General features: G+C 46.4%; 2 protein-coding genes across 2 annotated transcripts in view; both read left to right on the forward strand.

Moving 5' to 3' along the window:
- Positions 1-15,720, forward strand: part of MYO3A (myosin IIIA) — a 167,248-nt gene extending 151,528 nt beyond the window's left edge. Inside the window, exons 30-33 of the mRNA XM_065919145.1 lie at positions 3,061-3,167; positions 8,963-9,003; positions 10,515-10,658; positions 15,603-15,720. Coding sequence (XP_065775217.1) covers positions 3,061-3,167; positions 8,963-9,003; positions 10,515-10,658; positions 15,603-15,720 — 410 coding nt within the window. The remainder of the gene's footprint in view (positions 1-3,060; positions 3,168-8,962; positions 9,004-10,514; positions 10,659-15,602) is intronic.
- A 5,200-nt stretch (positions 15,721-20,920) lies between these two features.
- Positions 20,921-21,377, forward strand: part of GAD2 (glutamate decarboxylase 2) — a 61,601-nt gene continuing 61,144 nt past the window's right edge. Inside the window, exon 1 of the mRNA XM_065919572.1 lies at positions 20,921-20,996. Within this exon, the coding sequence (XP_065775644.1) occupies positions 20,921-20,996 (76 nt within the window). The remainder of the gene's footprint in view (positions 20,997-21,377) is intronic.

Here is a 21,377-nt window from a genome sequence, read left to right on the forward strand (position 1 = left end):
CAAATGGGGGTGGGGCTGGCAGCTGCCTTCTGAGGTCAGAGGGAGCCTGGAGACAGATCCACTGAACACTACGGCACGCCTGAAGTGCTCTGGATACTTTGAGCAGAGGCACCTGCGCTTATAACACATCATCTCAGGAAAACTCCAAAGGAACGAGGAAGGAAAACAAGTGGTCAGATCTAGAACGAGCATGAGAAGTGAAAATATCTCTGGGAACTCAGAGCATGAGGCAGTGCAAGGCAGAGAGGAGCACAGAGGGACTGAATTATCCACACAAGCTCGGAATCTGCACCCAGTTCTCTCCAAGGGCACCTAGCCTGGCTGAAGGGCAGACAAGGTGAAAGGCAGAGAGAACAGCTTCCTGAAGGCAGATTGCAACCCAAACTATGGTGAATCCTGCCTTTAACACATAGCCATGAGCATTTGTCCCTTCTAAGATTTCCTATGGGTCCTTATATTGCTTCAAGTTCACAGACCGACCATTTGTAAATAGAAATTTACCAAAACTGAAAAACAGATTTCTTAAGGAAGAGACAGTAACATCAATGCATTTCTATGCTGCTAATATCTGATTTAGATGTGTGATACTTTGGCAAATTATATTCTGCATGTTTACTTAAGTAAAATAGTATAATTATCATGAAATGAAAATAATGCTGAAATTTAATTTTCTAGAGCAAATATTGGCATTGTGTCTTAAGTCTGTCTTCTGCCTTCTGAATGCAAAATGTTGAGATTTGTCCTTTCATTATTTTTTAAATGTGCATTCCTGACAGACTCAAACACTTAATGAAATTATTAGCAGAACTACAATATAAATAAGTGTTTTACCTTCTGGCTATTTAATATAGCAAGAACCTTTAAGAGCTAATATGTATCATGCACGTCACAAAAATGGTCATAAACCTAATTATGCTACTGCCAACATTGATGTGTTGCTGGTAATTTGTCATTATAAATGTTTATGTCACTTTTATAATTAAGGAGTTAGGATGACGTTGGCAGGCTATGTTTGTATGCCCCCAAAGGAACAAAAATTTAGAGGGCAAAATAAACTTGTGCCTTTCTGAAATATTTGTATGCTGATAGCCTCATGGGCAATTTGTTCTTCAAAATTACAAAATATTCTGGGGAGGTTTAATCTGAACGATCAGACTCTATTGAGTATGTTTCTCAATAATTTTCACCTACTGGCTGCCCACTAATATGGTTGTATCTGAAGGGAAGACACCTCTTAAGATTATTCAGCCCAACCTTCACATTATTCTGGTGAAGAAAAAAGTTAATTCTGCAAGATATAAGAATTAGTTAGAAATTCTGAAAATTCAACATCTTTTGAGATTATATCTGTAATATGCACATGCCCTCATGCATGTTTATAATTTTATGTAAATATGACCATCCCATACATTCCAGGATTCTTTCGAATTCATTACTTTTAAAATTTTCTCTCTGCTGTCTATAAATGTGATCTCATGTACCAAGATCTTGGTTTCTTTTGTTTTATTCCAAAAATGACAGTGATTGTCCTGCTTTTCTCTGGCCCACGTTGTTCCATGCCTTACACCATGATGACATACTTCCAACTAGCTGGTCTTTGTCATCCAGCAACTTCCCATACATTTAAAAATGAATGAAGTGGATAACATTAGGATGTGAATGCTCTTGTGATAAGTTCTCACAGGGGGCTGGGGCTGGGACTAGGAAGTTAGCCATCTGTGAGTCTCCATCCTGGTTAGACTTGTTTTATGCTGGCAGTCACGGCTGCTTACACATATAAGTAGGAGATATTCTTTGATTTGATTAGATTTGACTTGATTTGATTAGAAAGATTTGGAACAATTTGATTTCTCTGTGTATTTCTACCTCTGAGGATTAAGAATTATTATTGCCCCATTATTATATGCAATAATGATCTAGTGATGCCCTTAAAGTCCCACTGGAAAATGTGTGCTCAGATATCTGTTGAATATAGGCCATTCCCCGCCAAGCACCTGAACCCCACTCCTTGCCCAACTTTGAAATATTTTTTTCGTGCGAAGATTCCTGTACAGATGCGTTCAGGGATGGGGATCAAGAATCATGAAAAATAGACAGAAATTCTTTGTAAGAGGCCTGTTGTTAGTCACTCAGTCCTGTCTGACTCTTTGCGAGTCCATGGACTGTAGCCCGTCAGGCTCCTCTGTCCATGGGATTCTCCAGGCAAGAATACTGGAGTGGGTAGCCATTCTCTTTTGTAGGGGATCTTCCCAACCCAGGGATCAAACCCAGGGCTTCCACATTATAGGCAGATTCTCTACTGTCTGAGCCACAGGGAAGCCCCAAGAGGCCTATTAGCTCTGTGTAAAAAGCCATTTGTGAGGAGCACCGACTGCCAAGTGTGAAGCCCATCAGGAGCTCTGATGACATTGCTACAGATTGAACTTGTCTCTGTGACTGAGCAAGGGAAGGAGGACAACCTTAATTCTTTCTTTGCCGGCATTTTAAAAGTCTAATCTGAACATCCTAATAGTTTGAGATTCTAAATATTGTTGAAAGACTAGATTAGACTTCTAGAAAAGAGGCCCGCCTGCAGACCAGCAGTCCCTTGGTTTGGGCCATAATATGAGGTGGTGTTTTGGAGTGAGGATCATGCAGTGTGTGGATGGATGGATGGATGGATGGATGGATGACTAGATGAATGGATGGATAGGTGGGTCACTGTATAAGGCCAGCAACAGGGGATTCTGTGAGCATTATCTGCCTTTTCTAAGATTTTATGGCAGTTTTTCTCCTTACCTGCCCCACTCATCCTCTGAGCTGCTGTTACATGTTACAAACTGTGCAGTTCTTTTCTTCCTCTTGCCCTTACTTCTCGAAGTCCTAGACCATCAGACAATTGGAAGGAAGCAGGTGGTGAAGATTATAATAAGGGTTGGTGGGGGCAACAAAGGAATTTCCTCTTTCTTCAGTTTTAGCCCCAGTTGTATGTATATAATTTGTTCTTTAACCCTAAAGGAAAACATAGCTGAATAATTCCTTTGGTAATGAAGTCCTTATTTATGATCACCTTTCTTGTAGGTATCTCAAAAGGAGAGGAGCCAAAAATATTGAGACCCCCAAGGCGGCCTCGAAAACCCAAAACACTAAATAACTCTGAAGACTCCACATACTATTCTCTGCTTCATGTAAGTGTGTGTGTTAGGTGCTTAGTCATGTCCGTCTCATCGCGACCTCATGGACTGTAGCCTGCCAGGCTCCTCTGTCCTTGGAATTCTCCAGGCAAGAAAACTGAAGCGGGTAGCCATTCCTTTCTCCAGAGGATCTTCCCACCCAAGGATTGAACCTGCGTCTCCTGCATTACAGGCAGATTCTTTACCTTCTGAGCCACCAGAGGCTCGATCTTATTATCAGATGGGAGCTGTAGTGCCCCCTAATGGCCACCAGGGAAACTGACCACACAGTCCTGTCGAGAGAGGGCTCTTTGAAGGAGATGCCCGTTGGTTTCTCCTCCCCGGCCCCTCCCCTGGCTGACGGCCTGGACCCTTGCCTGTCCTCTGGCCTCTCTTCCTCAGGGTCCACCCTTCCCCCACAGGCCTGTGGCCTCCCAGGAGTTTTCTCTGCTAGTCCTTGAATCTGAACCGATATGCAAATATCAACTCAGAAAGAGAAGAGTGTCACAGCAGGAGCTCTCCAGAGAGGGCCCTTGGTGCGAAAGGGTGAGTCCCCAAGAAAGGGAGGGGGAGAAGGAGATACTTATTGAGGACCTTTTAAATTCTAGGTCCAGAGTGAGGTGTGTTCACACACATTGTGGGGTCGAATTCGAGAAGGAGCCTGGAGGGCGGCATCCCCATCTCCCGGATCAGGATTCTGGGAAGTGGATGAGGCACTTCTGAGCCATGAGGGCCGTTCACTGTGCTCAGGTCTTCTGATTCCATATCTCCTGTTGAGTCATAGTGAGCAGCCTGCGAGCTCTTGGCATCACGCCCACCAGCTGGTCCTTCCTCTCAGGTTCCTGTTTTTCTGTGAATCCACCTGGTTACCTACACCAGGAAACTGGGAGGCAGCCCGAGTCTTGCCTGCTGTCTCAAACCCAACATCGGATCAGTCAATCGAAAGTGTGTCTTCTCTCCACAAAGGCTAGCTCTGATTCATCTTCCTCCTCCGGCTACCCCGGCAGCTGCCCTATTCCAGAGTATCTCATTCCTCACCTGGATAGTTCAGGTCCCACCTAATTGCTTCTGATCTCAGCCTCTGTAGTCTGTCTCACCCTGCATAGCACCTTAAATAGCTTGGCCACCCCTTCTGCATCAAACCCAGATGCCTTCCTTGTTGGACCCGGGACAACGCCTCCTCCCAGCCCCACTGACCAGAGTTACCTACTGGCATCTTGCCGGTGTACAGCCTCCCATGCCTCCGAGTCTTTTGCTCCTGCTGGTCCTTTTATTTGGAGTACTTATTCCCTTCCCCCTGCGTGGCTGACAGAGCAACAATTCTCCATGTCCCAAAGAACCCAGAGAAGGTTTCCCGTGAGTTGGAATTGTCTCCTATCTCCCCGGCATCAAATGAAGCTTGACTTCCAGATCAGCCCTCTCCTAGTCCTCTTCCTTCTCTTTGGTGGTTTCTCTCCAGTTTCTTTGGAAGGGTCCTGTTCCCTTTGGTGTTGCCTAGGATTCAATCTTAGATTCTCTTCTCATCCCGTACGTTCAGACGCTCTCATCAGCTGCCATGACCTCGGTTTCTACCAATTCCTGAATCCTGGTCTCTGGCTCAGACTTACCCCTCTCTCCAAACTCAAATGTCAAAATGCTTAGTGTTCATTTTACATATTCTGTGTGATGGACAAAGGCACCCATACGTGTGTGTGTGTGTGTGTACATACACACACAATACATACTATGGATACATATATACACACACACACAGACCTATATACTATAGGCACACACACACACACACACACACACATGCAGGCACAGAGTTTTATTGAGATGTAAGTCACATGCCATACAATTCGCCCAAGGTACACAGTTAAATGGTTTTCAGCATAAATAGAGTTGTACAACCGTCACCACAATTTTGGTTCTATATTTTTTCATTTATTTTCAAAATACAACTTTTAATTGAAATACGGTTGATTTACAATGCTGTAAATCAGTATATATATTAAATGTATATAACTGACTCACAAGTGAGTCCCAACTCTCAAGAAGCTTACTTTGTCATCATACTGTTATTTTTTAAATGAATGTAAAGTGTTTTCATACATCTTAAATTATCAGTGACTGGAATCTCTTTTATAGCCCTCAGATCTGTGGCTGAAGTGAAACGTAAAACATAGAAAACTAGTATATTATTATAAGTAAAAACACACCATGGATTCATATTTATCTGGCCCTTCCCTGGATTTGGGGAGGTTGCAGATTAAGTGAAATTTAAGCTGTAATGGAGCCCCATCCCCTTTAAACATCAAAACACACTCTATACTTTTAAATGGTTTTCATGAACATCATTCTAAAATATGCTGCATGTTTTAAGCCTTCTCTTCATGACCCAGGCCACTGTAGTCAGCAAAAATGTCTGTACTTTATTCACATCTGTGCTTATCAGAGAAACTCCTTGACAGTCGTATCTAAAGCAGCACCTGCTTCTGTATTTGCCTGGCCCAGCTTCATATTTCTTCATAGCAGGTATAAATATGTATCTGCGTGTCTCCTGTCTGACTCTCCCCTGTGGACTAGAAGCTCCAGGAAGACAGAGACTTTGCTCCTTCTTATAGCCCCGTTGTTGCTCATCATGAGCCTATTTGCTAAAAAAAACACAGGATGTATTTAGACAAGATTCTCAGCGCTGCCAGACTGTGGACATGGCGCCCCTCGTGCTTGCCTGACATGAGCAGCTATGCTGACAGGTGTCTCGGCTATTAATTCAGCTTTTGTTTCTCCCTGGACATCACCACTGACTGTGGTCATTCCAGCTGCCTTCATGCCGATACCAGCTCTCTTCTGTGATGGAGTTCTGTTAACCTCCTACATCTGGGGAATGTTGCTGTTGTCCTGTCCAAAATAAGAGTAAGCTGAGGCTGAGAATCGTGGCTTGGATGAGAGAATGTTAGCTGAATACATTGCTCTGTTGTCACGGGGTGTGGTGTCTGCTCTAACGTCCAGAAACTGTGCGGCCATCAGCAAAATGACTCAGGGCCAACAGCTTCCTCAAAAAGTGAGTGAGAGACACAGTCCAATCACAAGCCCCTTCTGGTCCCGTTATTTTTCTGGAGTCCTCCCCGAACCACAGCAGCAGGTGGTTTGACCCGCTCCCAGGTCCCTTTTTTTAATGTCTGCATTTTGGCTCCTGTCTTAATCCTTGTGAAGACCTCTGAATACATAATGCATTAATGTATTTCCAAAAGGAAGGTAAGAGTGTGTCCATTATGTTGTAATGGAGGTGAATTTTCAAGTTTTATCATAAAGCAAATTTCTTTATGTCACGTGGGAAGGAGACGGAGTAAGATGCAGTGACCGAGGAAGGGTTTCTTCAGAGTCCGCCAAACTCAGACCTCTGTTCTTTCAAAGGCTTCCTCAGAATACATCCTCACCAGATCTCATTCTTAAGTCATGTCTGTCTCCTTGTCTTTCTTCTTTACTCTGGTTTGGCAAGAACCTGCCACAGGACATTTGGTTCTTTATTTGCGTTTTAAATTTCAGATTTGCAATTTGTCATATCAAAACTTTAATTGAGGACTTCCCTGTGGTCCAGTAGTTAACACGCCATACTTCTGATGCAGGGAGCATGGGTTCAAGGAACTAAGGTGGTCAGGGAACTAAGATCCTGAGGGTCATGCAGTGTGGCCAAAATATAAATAATAAATAAAAATTAAAATATAATTTAAAATATCTAATTCAAGACATCGTTGGTCTTAGCAATTCAAACATACCTCATTTTATTGTGCTTCACAGGTACTGTTTTTGTTTTTACAAGTTGAAGTTTAGTGGAAACCATTCAGAAAGTCTGTTGGCACCATTTCCCCAACACAGTTTAGTTTGCTCATTTCCTGTCTCTGTGTCCCATTTTGGTAATTTTTGAAATATTTCAGACCTTCTGCCAGCATTTTAATGGCATTTTTAGCAATAAAGTATTTTTAAATTTTTAAATTAAGGTATGCATTTTTTAGGCATAATGCTATTGCACACTTTATAATAGACTATAGTGTAGTATAAACTGAGCTTCCCTGGTGGTGCTAGTGGTAAAGAACCATCCTGCCAATGCAGGAGAGATACAGATTCGATCCCTGGGTCGAGAAGATCCCCTGGAGTGGGGGATGGCAACCCACTCCAGTATCTCACCTGGAGAATCCCCGTGGACAGAGGAGCCTGGAAGACTACAGTTCATAGGGTTGCACAGAGTCAGGCATGACTGAAGCGACTTAGCACTCATGTACATAGCGTAAACTGGCCATCCCACACGGCATGTGGGATCTTAGTTACCCAACCAGAGATCTAACTCACACCTCTTGCACTGAAAGTGCAGAGCCTTAACCACTGGACTGTCAGGGAAGTTCCATGTAAATGTAACTTTTATGCACCTAGAAACCAAAAAAAAAAAAAAAAAAAATTGTGTGACTTGCTTTATTGTGATACTCGCTTTATTGCAGTAGCCTGGAACCAAACCTGCAATATCTCTGAGATCAGTATGTAAGTGCCTCTAATATAAAGCCCCCAGTGATAAAATGTGTATTAAATCCTCTTCTAGGTAGTACAGTATCCTTCTTCATGATGAAAAATGCCATCACATACATCCCTAACTTTAGCCCTAGAGCCTAGGAAACTAAGAGACAATTAAATGTAAAGCTCTGTCTTAAAGTTCATCTTTCTCTCTCTCTGTTCCCTATTTACAGCTCCTATTTTATTCCTTTGACTACATAACTGCTTCTATTATAAGCCATCTTAAATAATTTTGGGAAAAATATACCACTGAATTACATGTCATAAGAGTATTCTAGCACAGACGAGAGCAAAAAAAAGTGCAGACAATATTTCTTCCTTAAGAATTCAGTAACTGAGAACCAACTTGTACGTAGCATCTCCCAGACAGAAGTACTGATCCAGAAGAAAAAGTGATTCTTGCCAGGGCAGAGCAGTATTTGATTCTTGGCTGTAGAAAGAGGATCTCTGTTACTCAACATCATTCAGCATCTCTTCAGATTATAGAAAGTTGTTGTCGAGAACAAGAGAGACATTTTTTCAGATAATGGATCAAGGAGGCAGGACCTATCATGTTAAAGCACTAACCACCACAGCAAACAGCACCCTGGTCCCAGGGGATCATTAGCTGACTGCTGGGGGCCGCTGTACCATTGCTGGTACGTCTTTGTTTGTAAGCACCTCCTAGCCTCAGGCTCTGGGTCAGGAATGTGCAGTTAATAGGAAATGTTAAGGAGGATTGGAATGTCCTTAGTGTCCTGCCCCTTACATTGTTATTTCCAGAATGATCCTCTCCCAGACTTGGTGCAGGTAACCATTCACTTCTGCCTCATCCACTGGCTACAATACCAACCAATAAGAAGAAAGCAAACTATGAACTGTTTGACTCATCTAACATTTTAGGGTATTAAAATGATAAATGATGAGAAAAAAGTGATTCAGTGTATCTATAAAGATAACTTGGGAAAACTCTTCATATTGACAAACCATTATTATTAATAATTGCCATTTTTATTATCTTGCATTTTTATGGTGTCAATCAACTTGATGCTTGCATTAGTGTTTCCACAATTATAATATCTTCAGCTTGTCTGCAGTATTTGTTTCCTTGGCCTAAAAGACATATATACTCTTTTCAACATGTAAATATAAAAGTTCAAATATATTGAGCTAGAACCCAGTGAAATATAATTTTATATATTAATACTATAGTAATATATCCATTAATTATATTAAGATCATAATATTATATAGATTCTTTTTAATTACTCTATTCCCTTTAGAAATCAATCCAAGAAGAAAAACGAAGACCAAGGAAAGATAGGTAATTATTATTTTTAAGTTTTAATAACTCGTCAAACCAAAATATAAATCTATATGTTCAAATTATGTTTAAAGATCACCTGTTTTATATGCATAGATTTGGAAAGTGGTGTGCTGTCAATAAATTTTTAAATATGGAGTTTATATGTATTCTATAAGATCTTGCCTATTGGAAATATATATTGAGCTAAACCCAGAGCAGTAGGTGGCTCAGTGACGAGGCACAGATTTGATCCCTGGGTTGGGAAAGATCCCCCTGGAGAAGGGAATGGCAACCCACTCCAGTATTCTTGCCTGGGAAATCCCACGGACAGAGGAGCCTGGCACACTACAGTGCGTGGGGTCGCAAAGACTCAGACACAAGCAGAAACGCAGTGCATGGTATATATACTGAGCACTCAGACAGTTTTGAATAATTTGTGCCATCCAGTACAGAATTGTCCTTTCTTGTCCCATTAATATGGTTTTGATTGAGCTATTTGAACATGCTCATGTTCATGAGCTTTCCCCAAACTCCTTTGTACTTCTTTGTTCTTCAACACGAGCTAAATCTTACATTTTATTAATATAATGGCTATGAATTTGTCAGAAAGATGAGGTTTCTGACACCTGCGTGTGTGGCCCACTTCAATTCAAACTATTTCCCTTTCCCTGTAACATTTCAGTTCACACTTTTAATATCATCCCACTATTTCAATCAACTAATTTCCAGACAGTGCTCAAAACAATTGAGAGTTCTTCTGAGAAGCATGAGTGGACACAGAGTTCCCTGTTTATGAATTGGTGGCATTCTGAAAATGTGTTTACAAATTGGTTATCTTAACTTGAAAAGAGCTTTTCCCCAAAGGACTGTAATACCTAGTAGTTTTCCAGACCTTTACCTCTTGACCTCGGATGAAGTCCCATCAGATTACAGAACACCACAGGAACCAGAAGCATAGCTTGAGTAGAGCCACAGATGAAAATGGTTGAGGACACACCCCTGCATGTGTTTCTTGTGCAGGAATTAAAATCTAGTACAGAAATTAATCCCCCAAAGACCAGGGGATAGGGAAGGACAGAGGTTGCCTGTGAAGGAAGTGAGGTGAGATTGTGACGCCCTGTGTGCATCCACGGGCTGATGGATAAATTTGGGAAATGGTTGTGCTGGGACATAAAGGTCGACTTTCCTCATAGTGACCCAAGGGTCAGTTCTGAGCCCTGGTCAAATGAGTATTTATAATCATCAACTCTCTAGTAGCTGCTAGTTTTGTGCCAAGTTGGATGTGGTAGAAGTTGGAAAAGCATTTCCAGCAGCTAAATACTCTCTTAAAGGTAAGAGGTGAGTGGTTTTTCTTTTTAATTTATGGTATGTTCTGTTTTTTGCACATTTCAAGACTTCTCTCATTCCTATTAGCATGCATGTGTGACTTGATTACTGTGAATGTTAATACTTTATATGAAGAAGCCAAGTATCTCATAAGTTTTGGTGAGTAAACAGCCTGATACTATGGTGTGTTTGGTCATTTGCAGTCAGGGGAAATTATTAGATCTGGAGGATTTCTATTATAAGGAGTTTTTGCCCAGTCATCCTGGACCCAAGGACCACAACCCTAGTTTAAGAGAACGAAGACAACAGCAAGAACTCCAGAACCAATGTTTCAAAGCTGATGAAAGGTAATAAATATATGTTAAAGTACAGCATTTTCAATGTTATACTCACCATTCCATTTCTAGAGCACTTTCATTTACCATTCCGTTTCTAGAGCACTTTCATTTATGTATGGGCTAATCAGGCTATAGTTCATGCGGTCACAAAGAGTTGAATATGACTGAAGCGATTAAGCTTGCTAGGTGAATGACAAAGTGTTCTTACTGAATATTGCATCTTGTGATTGATATGTTGTTTAAAAGTAAAATCAAGGATTATGCTAGGTAATCAGATATCCCAGTTTTTCTAGCACAGTCTCAGTGTTTACTTATTTTCTTGGTGTAATCATCAATGCTGCTGCTGCTAAGTCGCTTCAGTCATGTCTGACCCTGTGCGATCCCATAGACGGCAGCCCACTAGGCTCCACAGTCCCTGGGATTCTCCAGGCAAGAGTACTGGAGTGGGTTGCCATTGCCTTCTCTGATCATCAATAGAATCTCCTTTTAAAATACCTTGGTTTGGATGACAAATGATATGGTCATACTAACTGTAAGCAATAACTGTCTTCAATAGTAGCCACAACCTGTGTTTAAGCTCTAACCAATGTTATTTTATTAACTTATTGGTTTCTCAATGGAGCTATATAATTTCTCAGAATCAATGATGTCAGACCAAAAAAAACAATATTTGGGAGAAAGTTTCATACAGGAATGTGTGTTTTAGATATGATTTTCACTTTGCCACCAGCTTTGATATTTAACTCAAACCATTTGTAGCTTACTTATAATTTGGGGAATCTTTTTTTCTTTCCCCAAAAAATTCTTGTTAAAGTTTTGAAATTGAGGGCACGTAACAAGATGGACATGTGGTATATGAAAAATGGGAGCAACACCAGGCAATATAAAGCTGTTTTTCCAACATTCTAAGTGAACATCCTTTGGCTCAGGGCACTCAGATGCCTCACCAACCTCTTTGACAGTGTGATGTGTGGTTAAGAGAAGAGGCTTTAGAGTCTTAGATTTGGGTCCTGATTCTGCTACTTAGTTACTGAGTAACCTTGCTCTTGTTACTGAGCCTCTCTAAGCTTCTGTTTCCACCTCTGCAAAAGGATTTGCTAATTGCCTCTCCCTGTTGTTGGAGAGATGAAATGATGAATGTGGATGTGCTTAATGCCAAACATGGTGCCGGCGAGTTGTTCCATAAATGGTGGCCGTCATTCTCTTTATTTGCATGTCCAGAACCAACCTGAACTATGATTTCTGCCCCTTGTCTCCAAAAGAAGATGTATTCTTCCATCTCAGAGCCAAGAACTGCTAACAGGTTGGGGCTTAGAGATGCTCTGGTCCAACCACAGAGCTCTATACAGGAGAACGCCAAGTGCCCAAGAGATTAAAGGACGTGCCCAAAGTCCCACATTGAGCGCGTGAACTAAAATCCAAGAGCTTTCGATCCCGGCTCAGTTGGCTTCTCACTGACTTAGCTGCTCCCCATTTTGACAGGCCAGTCTGCCTCCTCTCCAGTGTGTTCTCCCCTCCCCCAGCAGCAGACACACACCTGTTGTGAATGTGTTCTATCCTAACATTCCAGTGGCATCTAAGGATGTGAAGTCAGCGTTCACTAGACGAGAAGCTGGAAGCTCGCGTCAGTGGAGTGTTCAGTTGTGCTCTTATCTTGTTGTCTTTGCTCTGATCTCATTTACTCTTCCCAGGAGCTGGGGCGGGGGTGGGGGTGTTACTCTCACCTTCCTTTTTTATAGATGAGGAGGCTAAGCCTGCAAAGTTTCATACTGCATATAGTCACCTAGATAATAAGTAATGGAAGTAAAATTTGAGCACAGGCCTTTGTGCGTTTAGAGTTGATGACTTTAGGCACCCACACTGGGTGCTAGAGGAAGGAGAGATGCAATGAATGCAGGGGTGCATAAGATACAGATAGAAGATCCTTATGTCCATATCTGAGGAGCTGGGCTGTAGAGAGAAAGTATACTGATTTAACCATGCTGACAGGCAACTCCAAGGTGGTGTATTTCTAAACTAAGGAAGATTAAAGGGATAAGCCACCAAGTGCAGTAGATCAACCTTGATAGGATCTTGGCTTTAAAATAAAACACAAAACAGAAAAACAGCTCTGAAGGATCTTTGGGGACAGTTAGAGAAGCTTCAGGCCAAACTGTTGGAATATTTTATATATCTTATACATCTTAAATTATTATTTTATAAACAAATATATTACCTCTTCTATATATTTATACTGTATAGAAATATGTGTGTGTGTTAGTTACTCAGTCGTGTCCAATTCTTTGTGACCCCATGGACTGCAGCCCACCAGGCCACCCTGTCCATCGAATTCTTCAGGCAGTACTGGAATGGGATGCCATTTCCTTCTCCAATATATAGCAATGTATAGTGCATATTTATATGTAAATATTGTTACATTATTCTGATAATTTGTTACATCTATTTATATATATTTTGAACACATACACCCCAAGTATTAGCATTAGTATACCAGGAAGGTATGAGCAGGTCTGGGTATCAGGGACAACAGCAATGAAGAGTTGAGTGTCTTGTGAATTTGAATGAATGGAAGCAGGTGGCAGGTAGTCAGTGATTAGCTGGACGCGTGTCTGTCCTCCCGGCTAAGACCAAACCTTCCGTTTGTGCACTGAATCTTAGTCCTTCCGTGTTCACCAGAACATTGTCCTGCAACTGTCCCCTTTCTCGTCTACATCTTGAATGTCTGTTCCCTTTATGGAATCATTTCTAAGAGTCTGTGAACTTGATGTAATTGGATGCATCATAAAAAGCACCCTTGACTCAATCTGGAAGTCCACCTTGACTTTCCAGAGCACCCCTGTTCCTGGTCTTCATTATAGCAGAAGAGTAATAGATAAGTGTGATCCTGCCTCCTCCAGGTCCTCTCTTCCCATCCTTTCTTGGGCCACCACACTCAGGTCCATTCCCATCACTCAATGGAAACTGTCCCTGCCAAGATCATCCTATCTGGAGATGATTCTCAATCCTTATCTCACCCTTATAAGTAGCATGTGATGTTCTTTCTTCAAACATTTTCTTCACTGTCTTCCAGGACATAAGTACTTTCTCTTGGTGTGCCTACTCCCTCACTGGCTGCTCTTTCTCATTCCCCTTGGCTGATTTCTTTTCATTTGCCTGACCTCTCAACACTGGAGAGTCTCGTCCTTTGTGTTATCAAGGTATACTCTCATGATCTTAAATATCATCTATTTACCTAAAATTCTCAAACTGAGAATACCCTTACCTGAGATCAGGGCTTATATATCCAACTGCCTATTCAGTATCTCCTCTTGAATATCTAGTATCCCAAACTTAGCACACTTGAAGCCAAAATCTTTTATCCCCCTCCTGCCCCCAAATATACTCCTTCAAGCAGCCTTCCCCATCTCATTAAATAGCAACCTCATTTTTCTTGTTGTTTTAGGTAAAAACCTTGGAAACATGCTTAATTCCTTTCTTTTACACCCCACATCCATTCAGTGGACTCTTCCAGATTGACCTACCAAGATGACCAAAATCTGACCAGTTCTTAGCTCCTCAGGCTTGCTTAGACTATTGCCCGGTCTTTTCACAGGCCTCTTTACTTCCACTGAATCACCCTGCTACTCTGAAACCTCCAGTGTCTCTCTTATTCAAGGCTCTGCCATGGTCTCAAAGCTCCACATTGCCTGTCACACTGTCCCTTCCTTCCTCCACTCTCATCCCTTGCTGTTCTCCCCCTTACTTGCTCCACTCCAGCCGTAATAGCCTCCTTGCTGTGCCATGAACACAATACATGCACTGTCATCTTAGGACCGTAATGGGGATCTCCTGTCATCCTGGAATGGCTGCCCTTCCCTGCGAGATCTGCCTGGCTCCCTCCTCCCCTTCTTCAGGTCTCCCATCAGATGTCACCTCATCAGAGAGTCCTTTCCTGATCACCCTCTATGAAATTGCTTACACACACGCACGCACGCACGCACGCACGCACGCACGCCCGCCCGCCCGCCTGGCTCTTCTTTGTAGAGCACCTCTCACCACCTGGAGTACTGGAGCTGTCCATGGTCCTCTCGCCTTCCGGACTGTAAACCCTGGGAGAGTAGGGACTCGTGTACACCTACACCTACATGGAGTAGGTGCTCCATGAATAAATGAATGGGTGAATAACGCTGCATTTTAGGGAGCTCTCTGCTTCCCCCAGGCAAGCTGCAGAACCCAAAGGTAATTGTTGGCAGGGTTTCCCAGCAGTGGCTTCAGGAAAGTGGCCCAACAGCCTCACTGAAGATGTTGAAACATTGCAAAAGCTAACAGAGTGATTGGTCCGATTTGGGGGGAGCATTTAGGTGGCTCAGTCGGTAAAGAATCTGCCTGCGATGCAGAAAACCCCGGTTCGATCCCTGGGTTGGGAAGATCCCATGGAGAAGGGAATGGCAACCCACCCCAGTATTCTTGCCTGGAGAATTCCATGGACAGAGGAGCCTGGGGGTGGGGGTGGGGCTACAGCCCGTGGATCACAAAGAGTCGGACACGCCTGAGTGACTAACACGCTTCCTTTAAAAGAAAGAACTGAACGTTTGCAAAATGATTGTCTATAGAGGCAGCTTGAGTTTCCTGTTTAAGAAGAAGGTACTGAAGTATTTATTGGTTGTGAATTATTTCAAGCCAAACCAAGCTCACCTTTCTGAACTACACCTTCTAATGTTTTACTTAGCTGTCATTCAACTAGGATTCACCAGGTTCCACCAACCCATCTGCTCCTCCCTCAGGAGTTTTGCAAACCTACTGAGGAAATACAGCAAATCGGTTTGGTCACTGCCTTGCTGTTTTGAACGTGCGGTTCTTAAACGCCTGCCGAAGGTGGGAGGTGTGGGAGAAAGACCCGCCCGCCTCGGGGTGGGCGGGGAAGCGCGGCGCGCGGTGGCGCCGCTGACGCTGGGTCCCGGGTCTCGCTCGCAGGTGCTGGGCGGCGGAGGACGGCGTGGAGGAGGAGAACGGGCCCGCCGCCAGCCCCTACGACTACAGGAGGCTCCTGCGCAAAACCTCCCAGCGCCGGCGCCTCGTTCAGCAGGTGTAGCCCCGCTGCTCCGCGGTCAGCGCCGTCGGGATGTGCCCGAGACTATGGGGCTTGCCGGGGCCAAAGCGGAGGACCCTCGGGCTCTGCGCCATCAGGCACTGGGGCTGCGGCTCTGATCTTCGCAGGGGTTGCCCGCTGTGCTGGCCCCTCGAGTGCCCGGGCCAGCCGCTGGTGCTCGGAGGGCAGAGAACTGAGAGCCCTTCAGACGCGGCGTCTCCGCGGCTCCCGCGTCCTCTCTCCCACCAGCCCGCCCGCCGGGCTGGGCGTCCCTGGCCCCGGCCCCCACTGTCTCTTTGTTCATTTCTGCGACACCTCCCGTGGACACGACTGCGCCTGAGCTCTCGCAGACCCCTCATCTCTCCTTCTGAGTGACTTCAAAGATTTCCTCTTTCTTGGAAACGGCTTTGCCAGGTCCGCAGGGTCCTCACTGAGGGGTTGAGTCCGTGAGAAGCGAACAAAGCACCGGGGGCTGGGGGGCGGGGCCGACTTTGAAGATGAACTTCATCCCAAACTCGCGCTTTCCCTTACTTTGGTCTTTAAGACTATCAAATAAAGGAAATGCCTTGGAAAGGACGTGCTCCTCCGGATTCCCCTTAGGGCCCAGGTTCCCGCTGCCCAGCTCTGCAGGTGCCACGGCCCAAGGAGGGGAGACGGCGCCTTCTGTCTAACATCAACGAATAACATCGCTCCCTACCCCCATCCCAAACGAACATACCTCTAACTTTAAAAGCCCCCGTACTTTAGACACAAACGTGGGCTCTAGACAAGACTCCCAAATCCTGCAGCACACAGCGCCCACACGCTTAGAGCCCCACCCTCTCACACACTCAAAATCTTTCCAACCTAGGTGGCTTCCTTACAGAGGAGGAGATGGGTGGATGGCATCACCGACTCAATGGACGTGAGTTTGAGCAAACTCCGGGAGATGCTGAAGGACAGAGAAGCCTGGGGTGCTGCAGTCCATGGGGGTCGCAAAGAGTCAAACACTACTGAGCTAGCGAATGAACAACAATAAAAATTCTGGTCCCACCGCTGAGCTGAGCGGTCCAATTATGAAGGTTCTCCTAGTCTTCAGGTGTGGGACTGTCTTTGGGCTCTGAGTTTTGGTGTATTAAAGATGGAAGGGATGGTGGTGGGTAGGCAACCCGTTTGCCTTCCTCAGTTGACTGCATTTTATTTAAAAACTCAGGTAAACTCTTCTGTGGATGTGATGCCCTCCGAGTCTGCACAGCCTGGAACAGGAGAGGAAAGAAGGTGCATTGGTTTCCTGGACAACTGAGTTGGCTGGAAGGGTTATATCTCTTTTGCCAGAGTCCCTAGCTCCTGCACCCCAGCTCCTGCCCTGGGCCGGGGGTCTTGGGGAAAGTATTCAAGGAGGGAGTGAGAGCACATGTGCAGCTGGCTAATAGCGTGTATTGCGGTGCTCTCCGGTGGGTGGTAAGGTTCCCTCCAACCCAAGCAGCTGGCACCGAAAGGTCCCCAGTGATGATGCCAACAACCTCTTCCTTTTACAAAGGGCCCCCTCGTGAGGGGAAGCCTCCCCCTGATGCAGGGCTGAGCTCCAAGGCCAAGTGCACTCAGGCCCTGCTCCTTAACCTGAGTTCCCACCTATGTCTTCATGGAGGTTGGGACCCCGAAGGAGAAGCCACCTTTGGGGTGTGGACCGACAGCGGGGCTGTGGTTGGGGTATGGGCTGGGCCTGATCCAGGCACCGAGGAGACCAGCCCTGCAGGGAGGAGATGGAGGGGCATCTCTAACCCAAGGTTTCCCGGCCCCCTCCACCACTACTCACCTGTCCACCCACCACCAGGAGGCCTTAGGGGGACAAAAGAAGCTCTGCTTCTTTGCCAGTCCTCTTCAATCGAAGCTTCCAGAGTGGCCCCACAGACCAGAGCCCTGGCAGCCTGACCCGTTGCTGGAGAGAGGGGATTGGACCCCTCCCTAAAGTCCACACCACCCCCCTTTTGAAGTGGGACTAGAGCAGAGAGCAGCAAACACGGGATGAAAGGTTGCAATGTTTTTGTTTTCCTTTCTTCTTTTGAATTCTTCATTTTCTCTCCTTTCCCTTCTCTCTTTCCATCTCTTCTTCTTTGTCCTCTGACACTTAAGGGAGGACTCCAGGGAAAATTCATACCAGACACTCTTCTTTGACAGGCCTGCAAGGCAATCTCTGGGTAAACCACTGACAAGAAATAGGTCAACCAAGGAAACCAACCCTAGCCGGCGGCCCTAGGAGTCTCTTCCCTTATTTGAGGAAGGGCCTTCGAAAGCTCTTCCCCAGTGCTGGCCCGCCTCCCTTCCCCATCCGGTGGCTTCCTCCTTTGTGAACTAATGACTGTAATTATTACCTCCCAGAGCTCTTTTGTTATCTCCAACCCAAGCCCAAATGAGGGGGGAGCGGGCTCTTTTGAAATGGAAGTCTTTATAAAGCAAATTACCCATCTAGGGAGGGCGGGCATTAAGGAAAGACAAATCAGATACTGTGTGCATCTGAAGTGGGTGTGTTAGATAAAAATGTAAATATCACCATTAGATTCAAAACACTCGAGTTTCTGATTTAATGCAGTTTATTTAAAGAGAAGAAGTTTAAGTCATTGCTTTTTTAAAAAATATATTAAATTCGGTGTTGCAATTTCTACCTTTCTTGTATTTTAATCCGTTCCCTTCTTCGAGGCTTTGTGTGCATTTAAAACATTTATTTTAAAGAATATTGTTGTTTTCGAACACTCATCCATTGTAGAAAAATTCTGCAACTCCAGCCTGCTGACTTGAAGTGAAACATGTGCAGGATTTGGAGTGGATTTAGGCAAAGAATGGGTCTCTTCTCCAGCTTCTCTCTTCGCTGAGGAGCAGGAGCTGCAACGGCCAACCCACAAAGTCTTTACACCCCTGGAGTTGTCACGTGGATCCATTGGAGCTGGGAGCTAGGGAAAGAGGGTGGGATGCTGGCCTGTGTTCCTATTAACCTGGCGGCCACAACCTGGCGCAGGCTTCTCAGCACAGCAGGCTCTGAGCTGAGCAAAAGCCCACCGGGCCAGCACCCCCGCACCCACTCCCAGGCTCTGATCTGGCCGCCACGGTGCCGATCCTGTGGCTCCTCCAGGCTCATGGGAAGAAGACAAAGCTTTGTGGGGAGAACTGACCAGGCCACCGCGTGCCTTGGGGCACAGGATTTGGGCTTGCACTTGGTCACCCTGGGTCCTGTGACATCCTTCCTAAGCCAGGGCCAAGGGATGGTAGTCTAAGGATCTACTGGTCTCTGCTTTAGCAGCGGTTTTGGTAACTTGGTTCAGCGATCAGAGAAAGAATGGCTTGTGCATACAGTGGAAACGAAAAGCGCCTGCCCCAGGGGAGCAGCACGCAGGGGAGTGCAGCCTTGGGAGGCTGGATGCAGCGGGTCATCCTCATCCTCTCTCCCCGCTCCTGGGAGCTGCAGGGTGTATTTGACACTGACTTCTGCTGCCAAGGGAATGCAGGGCGAAATCAACGGGCCTTATATTCTCTAGGCACACCCCCCCCCCCCCAACCGTTGTTTAATAGCTTGTTGAGAAAGGAAAATGTAAGAGCGGAGAGATAATGATCTCGTCCACACGTGCCAAGTTGCTTCAGTCGTGTCTGACTCTTTGAAACCCTATGGACTGTAGCCCACCAGGCTCCTCTGTCCATGGGATTCTCCAGGCAAGAATACTGGAGTGGATTGCCCTGCCCTCCTCCAGCGGATCTCCTGGACCCGGGGATCGAAGGCACGACTCCTGTGTCTCCTGCATTCAGGCAGATTCTTTCCCGGGAAAAGAGAAACCCCTTCCCACCAAGTACCAGAAATTGTGACTCTCCCGTCTGGCCCCGCCCAACCTCACGCCATCGCGATGATTCCCTTAGGGGAAGAGGTGGTCATTGATTTGAGGCTCGATAAAACCAGGGCCCAGGGAGGTCATGCTTTCTTTCCGCTTTTGGAAGGCTCCGATTTATTGGAAACCCTGTGCAGGCTTCTCACGCACACAACGATTCCCCTGACGTGTAAGCAGCGGCCCTTCCACGCCTTTGCCGGTCAAGGTCACCGAATGACCCGACCGCATCCCCCAGCAGCCAGCAGCCGTCAATTCTGCTGGCTCTCGTTGTTCTTCCTTGCCTCCTTCCAAGAAGTTTCCATTCCTATTATTCCTCTGCCCAGCCTGAGGTTCTTGGTGATAGATTCCAGCATGAATTTTAATTGCCTCAATCAGCAGTCTTTCTCCCCAGCCGTCAGTCAGAACCTGAACAGTGGGCTCGGCGACCAAGCGCTCTGAAGCGCAGGGATGGTTCCCAGCCCCCACCTCGGGGAGACTCTGCGGCTCAGTGGGCAGGAGTTAGGCTCTACTAAGGAGCAGGACTAAGCCCATCGGCGCCTAGGTGCCCTTCCCCCACAGTCCCCTTCCCAGGCTCGCGAACCGCTCCATATTCCCTCAGCCGCTGGGACTCCGGGGTCGGGGTGGGGGGTCACAGCGACCTCAGCTCTTTCTCGCAGGAAGGTGGCGCGGGCATAGCGCCTCCTTCTCCGCAGCCGGAACCAGCCCTCAAACAATACAGCAATCGTTGCAAATAGACTGCCTCCGCCACCTTTCCCGCCTCGCCAAGGTCTCTGTGGTCTACCCGCGCTGATGCCGGCGCGCAGTCCGCCGCGTTAGCACTCTGGACAGCGCCCCCGGGGTCGCCGGCATCCTCTAGCCGCAAGCTGCCCAGGGGTCGCCTGCTCACCTCCCACCCGCTCACGCTGACTCCTGCTCGGGCGCGCTGTCTGCCTCGCACTCTCACGATTCAGCTCCCTCCCTCCCGTTTTTCCCCCCGCCGCCCCCTCGTCCGTCCATGCTGGGCTCCCTCTCCTTCAAAATCGCTCGAGTTCTCGGGCGCTTTCCCTATCTCCCGGCGGTGAGGGCCCTTCAATCCTCTCCTCTATTCACCCCCCGAAGCTTTCAGAGCTTTACCGCTTCTCTAAGCTCTAATCCCAACACACACGCGCGCACACGGACACGCACGTTTCCTGCCCCTGTGTGACAGCCACCCTCTGTCGTGCGGCCGCGCCAGACCCCGCGCGGTGTTCCTCCTCCCGCCACACACACAAACACACACACAAACGCACGCACGCGCGCGCGCAGGGCGGAGCGGAGGGCAGCTCGCCGGCAGTTTGCACTCGGAGGCGTCTTGCTCCAATATCGCAGCGCCGATGGCATCTCCCGGCTCCGGCTTTTGGTCCTTCGGATCTGAAGATGGCTCGGGGGATCCCGAGAACCCCGGCACAGGTAGGAGAAACGGGACCTGCAGGCGGAGAGCTTTGCGGGCGGACTGGGATTTGCGGGGCTGGGGAAGATTGAAGGAGGCTTTCCAACCTGCAACAGGAAACTTCGGACGCTTAGCCCTGCCCTCGGGGTGGGTCCTTGATGACCCAACAGACTAAGCCCCGCAGGCTCTTATCCCCCTGGGAAGATGCCCAGGGACCCTCTGGTTCTTTCCACTGAAATCTGGGAGAACCTCTAAACACGGCGGTGTCTCCTCGATACCGAATTCCTGGGCCTGGGAGTCTGCCACCGTCTTAGTGTCTGGAGAGAGAGAGAGGTGGTGGGGAAAAGGAAAATTGAAAAGGGGAGAGAATTGTAGATCTGAAAGGAGAGACTGCGAGGAAA

The sequence above is a fragment of the Muntiacus reevesi genome, chromosome 2 (assembly GCF_963930625.1).
Source record: "Muntiacus reevesi chromosome 2, mMunRee1.1, whole genome shotgun sequence".
In the NCBI taxonomy this organism is placed as follows: Eukaryota; Metazoa; Chordata; class Mammalia; order Artiodactyla; family Cervidae; genus Muntiacus; species Muntiacus reevesi.